Source organism: Bidens hawaiensis, unplaced genomic scaffold (assembly GCF_021521415.1).
Source record: "Bidens hawaiensis isolate Kalapana, Puna unplaced genomic scaffold, B.hawaiensis_p1.1 tig00012335_1, whole genome shotgun sequence".
NCBI lineage: Eukaryota > Viridiplantae > Streptophyta > Magnoliopsida > Asterales > Asteraceae > Bidens > Bidens hawaiensis.
In genome coordinates, this window is record NW_027492005.1 from 405,600 (window position 1) to 418,197 (window position 12,598).

At 37.8% G+C, this 12,598-nt stretch overlaps 1 protein-coding gene across 1 annotated transcript; it reads left to right on the plus strand.

Moving 5' to 3' along the window:
• Positions 1–1,398: 1,398 nt before the first annotated feature.
• LOC143540780 (uncharacterized) lies at positions 1,399–12,203 on the plus strand. The gene is made up of 7 exons (XM_077033749.1): positions 1,399–1,463; positions 1,537–1,643; positions 1,724–1,825; positions 4,726–4,793; positions 5,386–5,467; positions 5,567–5,842; positions 11,862–12,203. The coding sequence occupies exons 3-7, from the start codon at positions 1,727–1,729 to the stop codon at positions 12,201–12,203; spliced, it is 867 nt and encodes a 288-aa protein (XP_076889864.1). The 5' UTR covers positions 1,399–1,463; positions 1,537–1,643; positions 1,724–1,726.
• Positions 12,204–12,598: the final 395 nt, after the last annotated feature.

A 12,598-nucleotide genomic window follows, 5' to 3' on the forward strand; every position in this document is an offset into this window, starting at 1 on the left:
AGCTTGGCTCAACTCGGCTCATTGACAACCCAACATACATGTAACAACCGAACCAATTCAACAATTAACGTAATAAACTTTTGTAAAACATTAAACAATTAAGAAAACTATCATAAGTATAGGAAAACTGTTAATCTATAAAGGGAGACAAAAAATAATAGTGTGAGAAGTATTTGTAACCTCGAAAGAAACTCCTAAAAAATTTTAAGAAAAATATTAAAAAAATAATAACTCAAAATATAAATAAAAAACAAAAAAAAACATAATATAACATAATGCCAAGAAAAATATAACATAATGTAGCTTAACATAACAAAATTAAGAAAAAAGACACTATCAATAAATAAGACACAATCAATGACGAAAATAAACAAAAAACACAATGATTTTTTTTTAACATTTTTTTTTTTGAGAATGAGGAAGACGGGAGGAGCATTTTTGTTTTTTTTTTGTTTACTTTTTTTTCTTTTAATTAAATTTTGAGTGATGATTTTTTTTTATATTCTTTATTCTTTTTCTTTCTTTCTCTAATTTTTATTATTGTTTTGAGGGTTTTTTTTAGCACAAATCATTTACATCTTTCTCAATGTTATCACCTTTTTGTAAAATAACTTGAACATGTATGGATAAATACTATACATTATATCATAAGAGGATTGATATACTAACATAAACAAATATCAAATTGCAAATTCTTGTCGCCTCAGCACCGCGCGAGTTTTATACTAGTATATAATATATAGGTGACAAGAAGAGAAGTTATAAACTAGTAGTTCAATTATATGAAGGTTACCATATAAGATCAAGAATCCACTCCATTTATCCTTGATGATTATAAAGTAATCACGTGATAAACTTGTCGTGATAATACATGATAGAATAGCCCCTTATTTCTAAGTGAGCATATCCTATGACATAAAAGAAAGTAGCATGCACATTTTAAAGTCAACCCTTTCCTAATGTCATGCTACCACGAGAATGTCAATTTGAGTTTACAAGTAGTTTAATAAAGTAGAAAGATTAGAAATGACTTCGATTTCTCAAATACCAATTCTAACAACTTTAGATGGTTATAGTTTAGTCACACAACCTCCCATTGGTTTATTTAAGTAGATTATAATTACACATTCCGTTAACATATGATTTCTTTAACTAGCATGATCACCTAAGCAATTGTGTTAACGATGTTATTTTAGAATTATCAAAACTAGAGAAATAGATCATAACATATATCTCATCATTTCTAAGTACAATATAAGGAACCATGTTTCGATAAATTATCAAAGTAACTTGAAAACGCGTATCGCTTTTAAAATATAAAATAAACATTTTGAGTAATAAAAAAGTTAAAGACTTTCAGTACATCTATTTATTTACTTTGCAACTAATTAATGTTGTAGATGATTCATTTTATAACGATGGCGTTAGGAGGAGAAGGCTACCTTAATTTCATGGGAAACGAGGTAAGTTTATAAACATATATGTATATATTTATTTATTTCTTGCTCATGTTTAACAAAGTAATATTTGTTATAGTTTGGTCATCCCGAATGGATTGATTTCCCGAGATTAGGAAAGATTGGAGCTACAATAAGTGCAGACGCCAATGGGAACTTGTTGATACCGAGCACATAAGATACAAGGTTTGTTATATATATGTATGACAAACTGTCATTAGGACCATGGGACTTGATATAAAATTTAAGAATATTTTTTTATGCAGTTTATGAATGAATTTGATAGAGCCATGAACTTGCTTGATGAAAAGTTTTCCTTCCTTGCATCAAGCAAGCAAATCGTGAGCTGCGCGAATGAGGAAGACAAGGTACTACATTTCTATGCAGTTTATCGTTATCATTACTAGTTGTCGTATGGCTTTTTCCCAAGCCTTAGTGGGTGCTCTGGGTAAGGTGGCGGCTATGCCAGAGTCTGTTGAGGCGTGGGTGAAACTGTTGTTGTTACCACGTTGCACCTTACGAGTTTTCAGACCTTCTAATCGTCAGCAACGCAGGTCTGGCAATAGAAAGTCTGAGCAATGCCGAATTATTCAACGGTCGCTATCTGCTTAGGGTGACCGTGACGGTTTCTTTGAGCTCCTTATATCACTTTTTAACCAATCCCTAGGAGATGCCCCGGGTGGTGATGCGTTTGTACCCGAGTCTGACAACGCCGGGTTGGGCGCCAATGTTAAACAATGTTTACGAAAAGTTGAGGACGGGCATTTCACTGCTGCGGTCAAGGTATTATGCTCTTCAGGGGTTGCACCTTTCGGTAAGGATACTTTGAACTCTTTGTTATCTAAGCATCCCATCATGGCACCTCCGATTATGCCTGCTTCCTTGCTTTCTGAGTCTCCCCTTGTCGTGGACGTTGATAGTGTGCATGGGTGCATTAAGTCTTTCCCTAAAGGGACTTCGTGTGGGCGGGACGGTTTGCGAGCCCAACACATTTTAGATGCGTTGTGCGGAGAGGGGTCTCCGATTGCGGATGGTTTGCTCAAGTCTATCTCTGCGGTGGTTAATTTATTTTTGGGGGAAGGTGTCCTAAGGTGTTGGCAGAGTTTGTTGCATCTGCCCCACTTACGCCGTTGCTTAAACCGGACATTGGGATTAGACCTATTGCCGTTGGGGCCATTTGGAGGCGGTTGGTCTCTAAGGTGGCTATGAGGGGTGTCGGGAAGGAGATGGCTAAATACCTCGGTGACTTTCAATTTGGGGTGGGAGTCCCCAGTGGGGCAGAGGCCGTGCTTCATAGCGCGAACAGGTTTCTAAATCAGTTTCATTCGGATGGGTAATTGGCTATGCTTACTGTAGATTTCTCCAATGCCTTCAACTTAGTAGATAGGACGACCCTTCTACATGAGGTCCGGATTCGATGTCCTTCCATTTCTCTTTGGGTGGATTTTTTATATGGGCAGTCGACTAGGTTATATGTGGGTGATACTTTCATTAAATCCACCACTGGGGTTCAACAGGGGGACCCTCTTGGGCCTCTCCTTTTTGCCTTAGCTTTGCACCCACTTGTTCACCAAATCAGAGATCGGTGCAAGCTTCTCTTTCATACTTGGTACTTGGATGATGGCACGATTATCGGGGATACTAGAGAGGTAGCCAAAGCATTAGATATTATCAGGTCAGAGGGGCCTCGTTTGGGTCTTGAATTAAACGTTAAGAAAACAGAGTTATTTTGGCCAACATGCAATGGGGTGAAGGCACAGGAGGGGTTGTTCCCTTGCGGGATTGGAAGGCCGGTGCTTGGCGTGAAACTCCTTGGTGGTGCTGTAAGCCAGGATACGGGGTTTATCAGCAGTTTGGCTATGAAAAGGGCATCTAGCGCTGTGGAACTGATGAGCTGTCTCCCAAGACTTCGGGATCCTCAATACGAGCTTCTTTTGCTTCGCTCATGTATGGGAGTCGCCAAGCTTTTGTTCGGTTTGAGAACGTGCCAACCTATGTATGTGGGGGAAGCTGTTTCTATATTTGACAATGGTCTTCGAAGAGCGATTGAGGACATCGTAGTTTGTGGAGGTCCGTTCTTTGGGGATCTCCAATGGAGGTTGGCATCACTTCCGACCCGTTATGGGGGGTTGGGTCTCTGTTCGGCCGAGGATGTATCTACATATGCGTTTGTGGCTTCGAGAGCACAGTCGTGGTGTTTGCAAGACCATATTCTTCGGGGTTGTGATATTTATGGGTTGGACTCTGATTATGGGTGTGCGATGGATCGTTTACGTACTTCACTTCCAGATTTTGATCATAGCGGGTTCTCTAATAAGGACACCGGCCCCCCTAAAGCCCAACATGTTGTAGCGAGTGCCTTATTTAGTGGAATCGTCAAGAGTTTAGAAGTGAAATTTGATCTATCCCCTCGCCAAAAGGCGGTGTTTGAATGCCTTCGGGCTCCTCAGGCTCCGGATTTTCTAACGGCCATCCCCATTGAAGGATTAGGCCAACGTATGTCGGGTTTGGAGTATCGGGCTATCCTTAAGTACCGGTTAATGATCCCTATGTTCCCAACGGATGAACCTTGCCCAATTTGTCGCAAGGTCTGTTTGGATTCTTTTGGTGACCATGCGGTGCATTGCAAAGAATTGTCTGGCTTTAAATATAGACATGATCTGGTTAGGGATGTTCTGTGTGATGTTCTTAAACGGGCAAGGATTTCTGCTAAAAAGGAGGCCCCTGTTAACTTTCTCACGGATCCTCTTGAAGGGAGGTCTACTTTACGACCAGCTGATATTCTTGTGTTCGGGTGGGCAGGGGGGAAACACGCCTGTGTGGATCTTACAGGAGTGTCTCCTCTTGTTGGGCTCAGGGACCGTGGGTTTGTTGTGGGTCAGGCTGCGTTGAAGGCTGAATCGGGCAAAGTTGTTAAACACGAGAAAGCTTATTTAGATAATCAGCATGTCTTTCTACCATTTTCCTTTGATACATTTGGTTTTCTGGCTCCAGAGGCTGTGAAATTTTTGAGTAGGGTTCAGCGCGTCGTACACGGAACCTCTTCAGCTTATAGGTCCCAAAGCTTCGTTTTTAGCAGGATTGGCTTTGCTATTCAAAAGGGGGTTGCGGCGCAGCTTGTTGCCCGTTTGCCTGCCACTTTATTGTAATCGTTTTATAGTAAATTATAATAAACAAAAAATAATCATCCTAAAAAAAATTACTAGTTGGAATAGGATGATGATGATGATGATCATATCATTATTGGTTGTATTATTTTGATTCACAGGTTATCGTGTTTGAAAGGGGAGATCTAGTGTTTGTTTTCAATTTCCACCCGGATAATACGTATGACGGGTATGCACATCTTCACCCTATCATTTATCTCCATTTGTAGGAGTGTAAACGAGCTGGGTCTGAGTTTGACTGGGATCAAGTTCGGCTCGTTTCGAGCTTTATTTCTAAAGCTCAAGCTCGGCTCAGGTTCTGTTTGTTTATTATTTATTAATTTATTTATATTCATTTTTTAGTTATAACTTTCTATAAAAATATTATGTATGTAATTTAGTTATTTTTTTTATCATAACTGGATATACAATAGCAAAAAGTATATAAACATACACTCAATATATTAAAGAGCGCCCGACATTAAATAAAAACTATATAAATAACATGATGGCTCGTGAGCCAGCTCGAGCTTGATAAGTGAAGCCTGAGTTCAAGCTCAATTATTAAACAAACTTATGCCTATGCTCGAGCTCGTTTAAGTTCGGCTCGATCTAGCTAGCCGATTTGAGTAGCACACGAGCAGCTTGAATTGTTTACAACCCTAGTCAAATGTAAAAACTCAAAACACCCTTTTAACAAAGTAGGGAATTCTTGTTGACCAAACTTACAACATGAATATCATGAGTAAGTAGGTAATATCATGCATATTGTGATATGATAGGTACAAAGTTGGTTGTGATTTACCGGGGAAATATAGAGTTGTTCTTGATAGCGATGCATGGGAATTTGGTGGGCACGGAAGAGTAAGCATATTATTTAGATGTTTACAAACTTTTTTATGAAAGTCAAATATAAAAAAATTTAAATGTAATTTAAAGAGACGCTTCATGAATTTTGGTTAGTTTGGTCATGATGTTGATCATTTCACTTCACCCGAAGGACTACCAGGAGTCCCGGAAACAAACTTTAACAACCGTCCTAACTCGTTCAAAGTTCTCTCACCGCCACGAACTTGTGTGATAAAACATCTACTCACATTATCCAAACATACAACTTTTTTAAATTTTATTTTTAATATTTTAGAGTTATTAATTATGAAGGTTTATTATCGGGTTGAAGAAGATATTGTTGATGAAACCGAAGATGATGTGGAGGATGATGGAGATTTAAACATTATTGTCACTGAAAGCAAGGAACAAAGTTTAGAGGAGGAGGAGGAGGAGGAGGAGGAGGAAGAAGAAGATGATGATGATGATGATGATGATGATGATGATGATATGAATAGTGATGATGATATGAATAGTGAGTGAATATTATGGTTGCTTTTGGAGAATAATAGGAACATTTTGTTCCATGTTATGTTATTTGACATGTAATGTGCTTAATTAATTTTTCTAGTAGCAGTTTAAAGTGTTGGTGTTAGTTCATTTTCTGCATTCATTCTTCTCACGAACATGCCTAGTCAGCCATAACATCATATTTTTATCAATTCTTTTCACAAGTAGATTTTACCTTCAATGCTATTAAATTCATTCTCCCTACAAACACCTCATTTGTTAGTTGTTACCGCATTAAAAGAATTTTTTTTAATTAGATGGGCCCACCATAACCCTCATGTGAGTGTCCATCATGGCGTGTACCTCCAGCATGCATGTGTAGCCTCAACGCAAAACCTTTTCATTTACCCCATAAATGGGATGCCAGCTAGGTGTGAGCGGTTGTGGCTACTTTGCGTTGCGGGGAGTCTTAGCAATAATTGTTGTAATCGTACTTGATTCCCGAATGGAGCAACGCCTAAATCACAAATAATTCATCAACCTCATGTTTCGAAACTCTAACATAGAATCTCATATGTTATTACTGATTGTTTTCTTACAAGACTAAGTGTAGTTGGGTGGCGCCCCATGCCACCTCACCCAAATGGGTCATTACACAACATTACGCACTCAAAATTGGGTGGTGTGCCATGCCTTCTAACATTCTTTTTAAAAGAGAGATCTTAAATTCACAAATTTCTTAAAAGAACAACATACTTGTTCTAGAAAAAGAATGGAAGCCTAGTTTGTCATTGTATGGTTTCCAATCATATGACTGCTACATCTATTTAACCTTTAGCACCAAGGACGAAAATTCCTAGACGCAAGTAAAGTGTTTTGCCGATCAGAATTGGCCATTTGCCAATAAAGTAGGCGTGACGAGTAAATTGTTAAACAATAAACTCACCAGAATCAAGAACTTTGCTTACACCAAAGCACTCGGCCACGACAACTGCATGCATCTTTGTGTCTTATGTCGTCGGTGAGTGATTTTAAAGTCAATGTCGGTTTAGAGCTCATTATTTAATTCCACGCCACCACCATTTCATGGATCTCCATCATCGCCTCCCTCCTACACCTCCCTCTATAACTAAACCCCCCCCCCCCCCCCCCCCCACCACACACACCACCACCACCACCACCACAATAATAATAATAATAATAATAATAATAATAATAATAATAATAATAATAATAATAATAATAAACCCACCATCACAAGGTAGAATGTGTCTTTTAAATTATATTTGAAATTCAAAATTATATATGTAAACAATTCTGTTTAAAACATTTTATAAACTTTTTCTAAGTTTATAAAACTAACAACCTAACTTAACTAAGTTGTTAACTAATCTTCATTGGATTGGTCTAGTGATTTCTTCATCCTCTTGTTGATGTAGAGATCTTCATATAACACTTTGTTGATTTGGATTTGTTAATTTCTCTAACTTTGATCTTGAGTGTGTTGTATTAATTAAGTACTTTATTGCCTAATTGTGGCTAATGAAGAACAATCAAGTGTTAAGGAACATCTGTGTGACATATAAAATCAATGATGAACTAATACTCTTTTATGTCACGATGTCTTAATTAAGTCATTTTGAAAACATTAAGGTTTTTTTAAAGTTTAAACCATTGTTTTCCCAACACTTCTTGTGCAATTGATATCCCATCCTCTCGTTGACACTTACTTCCTCTACAAGGAGAGATATTAGGTTAACTTCTAGAGATTTGACATCTCAAACATGGTCAACATAACCTTCTTAAAATAAAAAGTTATACTCGAGCTTGTACCTATCACCAACAACTCATCCACATACGTGACTACAATAAAAAAACGTGTTTCACGTTTGTCTTTCGGTAACGTGATTGTTCATGGATCTTTGAGATTTTAGATCTTTTAGAATTTGGTCGAGATTTGTGTTCTAGGCTCAGGGAGCCTGCCTTAACACGTATGAGGCCTTTGACAACTTGTAAACTTTTGCCTACTTGCCTTTCTTTTCATATTCCTGGGGTTGTGAAATGAAAACGACTTCTTTAATTCACTGTGTAAGAGCGTTGTTGTTACGTCAAGATGGTAAATTTCCCACCCTTTTGACATGGCTAAAGCAAATAAGATTTGGACGGTCTTGATTTAGGTCAACAGAGCAAAAAAATTATCATCAGAAGTATATCTCGGTTTGCCGCACGTAGCCCTTCTCAACCAACCGAGCTTTGTACTTTTATATTGAACCATCTGCATCCCGTTTGATTTTAAAAACCCACTTTAGCCCAATAGCTTTCACACCCCTCGGAAGATCGACCAAATTCTAAGTTATATTTTGTTAATCGACTCGACTTTCACATTCATAGCACATATGCATTCTTTATTTGACTTTGCTTAGTGATAACTCGTTGGCTCTCCATTAGGTGCCAATGAAAGCATCTCGTAATCATCGATTGAGAACAAGACATAATTGTCTTTAAGTCTTCTTAGTAAAGCCGACACTTGAGTAGATCGCCTAAGACTCGGATGGGCCTCACCGTCACTCGATTGGGTTGGAGGACCCATTTTTGTGGATTGGGTTTGTGAATGCGCTAGATCCGCTAGAGGCTGACCCGATCAACCCGTCAGTATCATGGGTTTCAATTACAGAGAGTTTAGTGTTTGTCAAATAAGAGTTGTTAAACGTAAAGTGAAAAAGAACCCAAAAACATCGTCGTCCCTATAAACACCTAACTTCACTGTTGAATTCCGGCCATCATTTCTTCATTTTTTTGAGTCTCCATATGTGTAACCACTAACAAGGTACCCACATACATTAACTAATATCTTTGTAATTCTGAATCTGAATCTGAAACTAACCCAATTGATTACATATTTTCAAGTAAATTACTAGCATGGTTGTTATGTAAACAGGTAATAATATTGAACTCAATTTCTTCGTTGATCTTATTAATCTGAAACTGTTATGATGAAAACCCATTTAAGATTAATTACAAATTGTAAATCTCTGGCATCATTTTCTTGATTCTCCGGCGACCCTCCATCGACACTTTCTTGATTTTCTGGCGTTTTTTTCTTGATTCTCCAACGTGGGTCTACTTTCGTCAACGGGTAATATATTCAACTTAATATCTTTATAATATGAAGTCGTTATAATAAACATTGTAGAGGTAGGGTCCTAGACCCTAGGTACGACCTTTATTTATTATATTATTATTGTCTACTAACCAAGCCCCAATGGGCTGGGGGGTTTTGTGAATGTAACCCCTTATTGGGCTTGGTCTACTAAGGCTAGGGTTTCATAATGGTGGTCATTGACTTCCCTATATAAGTGGTCTTCACCTCTCATTTAGGGTAGGCTCTTGGCCTCCACCATACTTTTTGTATTTGGGAAACTCCAGACACTCACCTCCAACCCCCTCTTATGTGGAATATCTCAAGCAAGCCGGAGAAGAAGATCAATGTGGGGCTTTTTTCATCTTGAAGACCGGACACAATTTATTCAACCCGACCAGGGTTAAATCTATGTCTCTTCATTGGCGCCATCTGTGGGACATGGTAACGAACCACCCTTTAATTTTCTTTTCGGCTCTTCGATTTGTGCTATTAATGCTACAAAAGATTCATTGATCCAAAAATCCCTCTAGATTCGAGGTCATATCAAGTCGTCATGATACAAGAGAAAAAATCTTACTTTTTCTTAAAACACACTTTTTTATTTGGTTTTGATTTCTTATCATAAAAAAGAAATACATATGGTTTGTTTTGTTATTTTGTACGAAAAGCCTGATCACACAGACACCATACATATGAAAAGCATGTGCAAGTTTGTTATTTTATATTTATATCGTAAAACAAAAAAAATTAAGAGGGAGCAGGGAAGAAAACCCCAACTAAGAGCCAGGTCAATAACATCATTTAAAGTTTGCAACCATCAAGCTTTCCCTCATGCGAAAAATTTTGCAACAGACGCGCATTCAGATCATGACTAAAATTAATGAAGTGTATCTAAGACCAATCACTCTAGACCAGCTGAAATTGCATCGTCAAAATGTCCTCAAAGATATTCATTAGCAGATTGAAGATCTTGGCAATCAACTAAGAATCACAAAAGGTCGTATCGAGGATTTTCAATGTTTAAAAGTAGCCGGTGATAGAGATCCAATTCTACTAAGGCATGGTATGAGAGGTTAACTGACAAGGGAGTTCCGCGAGATGTTGAGGCAGATCAAAGACCTGATAAAAACATAGCTATCGCGTTGAGAACGGGTTTCAATAAATTGTTTACTTAGATAAAAAGATGTTGATCCATTTCCATCAAGAGCTTGAGGAAGAAGACTTGAGGTTGAGGTTTGAAATGACTACACAAAAGATGCGAGGAGAAGGAAGATTTACGTTGCGCGTTGCGATGTTAAAAATATGAAAATAACAACTAGTCTCTATTAAACTTTTGTTGTAAAAGTAACAATTAAGCTTATAGTAACTTCTCATATTAAGGAATGACCTCAAATCAAGCCATAATATTTTATCATTGAATTTCTATTATTATATAGAATGCATTTAATATATATTGTAACTGAATATATTTTTCTTCTTAGATTAAGCATTGGGTTATTGATTCGTGTACAACACAGGTGGAAATATAGAAATCGTAAACTAAAGACATAGAATTTGGAAATAATAAACCCAAACTCGTTTTTAACTTCTCGTGGCCGTTTTAGAACATCTGGGGATGATTTTTGGAGCTAGGAAACACCAATAAACAGTATTCGATCGATGACTAATGGATTCCAACCATCAATTGAAGATCTAATGGCTACCATGAGAGGCTAATTCCCTTCGAGTCATACCCGGGATGTAGAGTTTGTATCATTTTCGTTTTCTCATGTATTAAAGAACAAATACTTTGTAATTATAGTTTGCTTAATCTATGAGTATTGATGTTTAGTATTGTTGTGCATTCAATCGGTTTTGGTTTACTTTGATCAGAACGATTATTTTGTCGGTTGCTATAATAATTGCTCATAGGACTGTTTTGACTAGTTGAATTCAATGAAGCATGAAATTGCCCTTCGTTGAGTCACACTGGTAGGGATTGTTTGATAACCAGTGTCGTGTGTTAGCGAATGTTGGTGCCTAAGGTTTAGCTCGTCAGCCAATCTGTGTTAATAAGTGATAGTTAATATGTTAGGTTGCATGAGATTACTGTTTGTGTGCATTCTTGAACCCCGGGTGTGATTTGCTTTTATTAATTGCTTGAAGTTGTTAAAGTGTTTAATCAGTATTAAAACTAAATCTTATTTTCTTGTGTAATCAGCACTCTAATATGTTACTTCATAATATTAGAAATCTGTTGCATGATTACATTGACCACATACTCCTCGTGGTTCGACACCCTACTTACCCTAGCTTTCTTAGGTGATTAGGAACTAATATTAATTGTTTTTGAATAGATATCGAAAGTCTGGCATCAAAATGGCGCCATTGCCGGAGAGTTAGTGCGCTTAGTGTTTTTCGTGTTATTTGATTTTTGTGTTTATTTAGTTTATTTTAGTTTTTAGTTTAAATTTTATTTTTTCCATTTTACGCGGGGTGTGTTATTTGTGTATGTAACAGGTTTATGCACACCCGCCACTCGGGCAGACAGTCACCACTTAACTTCGAGCCCGAAATTGAGAGACTAGCTCGGCAGAACCGAGCTCAGAACAGAACTTCAAAGATGGAAGATCAAAACCCAAACCTAAACCAAAACCAAAATCAGAATCAGAATGAAAACCAGAACCAAGACCCAAACCAACTCCCAGAAAATAACATTTTTAACCCAGAAAATAACCCACCTCCACCATTAAATTCCATCCATCAAAACAACCCGAACAACTCAGCTCGTTTTTCCAGAAACGAAATCTGTTTCAAGCCGGACCATCAGCCCCACATAACACCCTTAGACGTAGAGTTCGGATTTATCTTGATGACGATCACCCCGTTAATCACGCCGAAGATGAAGAAGAAGGGGAAGAGAATGATGCGGGCCAAGGTTTTGAAGCTGATAACGAGGTAAATCGGCGAGGTAGAAGGAATGAGGTATTTGTGCAAAAAACCGAGGGTGATGAAAATTGGGATGAAGTGGTGGAAGAACCAGTGAATCAGAGACAGGGTGATGCAGTTAACGGAAACAGGGGAAAAAACGGTATGGGGCGCAACAGAGTTAATCAGACAGAAAGGGCCGGAAGAGTTTGAGGTATTCAGGTGAACAAATGAGGATTAGTAAATCCCGGGGGGGTGGGGCGAAACGGGTCGAGTAAAAAATTTACATTAAACAAACTACGTATAGAAATGTAAACAGTAAATTTCATTAAAGATTGCCCTGCTTGCAGTGCACACATATAATGTATATATGTGTGAACCCTCGGGTGGGAAAAAGTGAAATTGCATTAATTTTGACGTTATTTTACTAATCTCGTGAAAATAACGTTAAATGTGGCAGAAGGTTAATCAGGCATCATGTGGTGGCGTTCATAGCCTGACAAGGGTACATGCACCAATCGGCGATGTCCTGATGGTTGAGTGCTATGTGCCTTATGTCCAAGGTTTGATACAAAACTACTATTGAGTCGAGGTCTCACCGAAAGTAG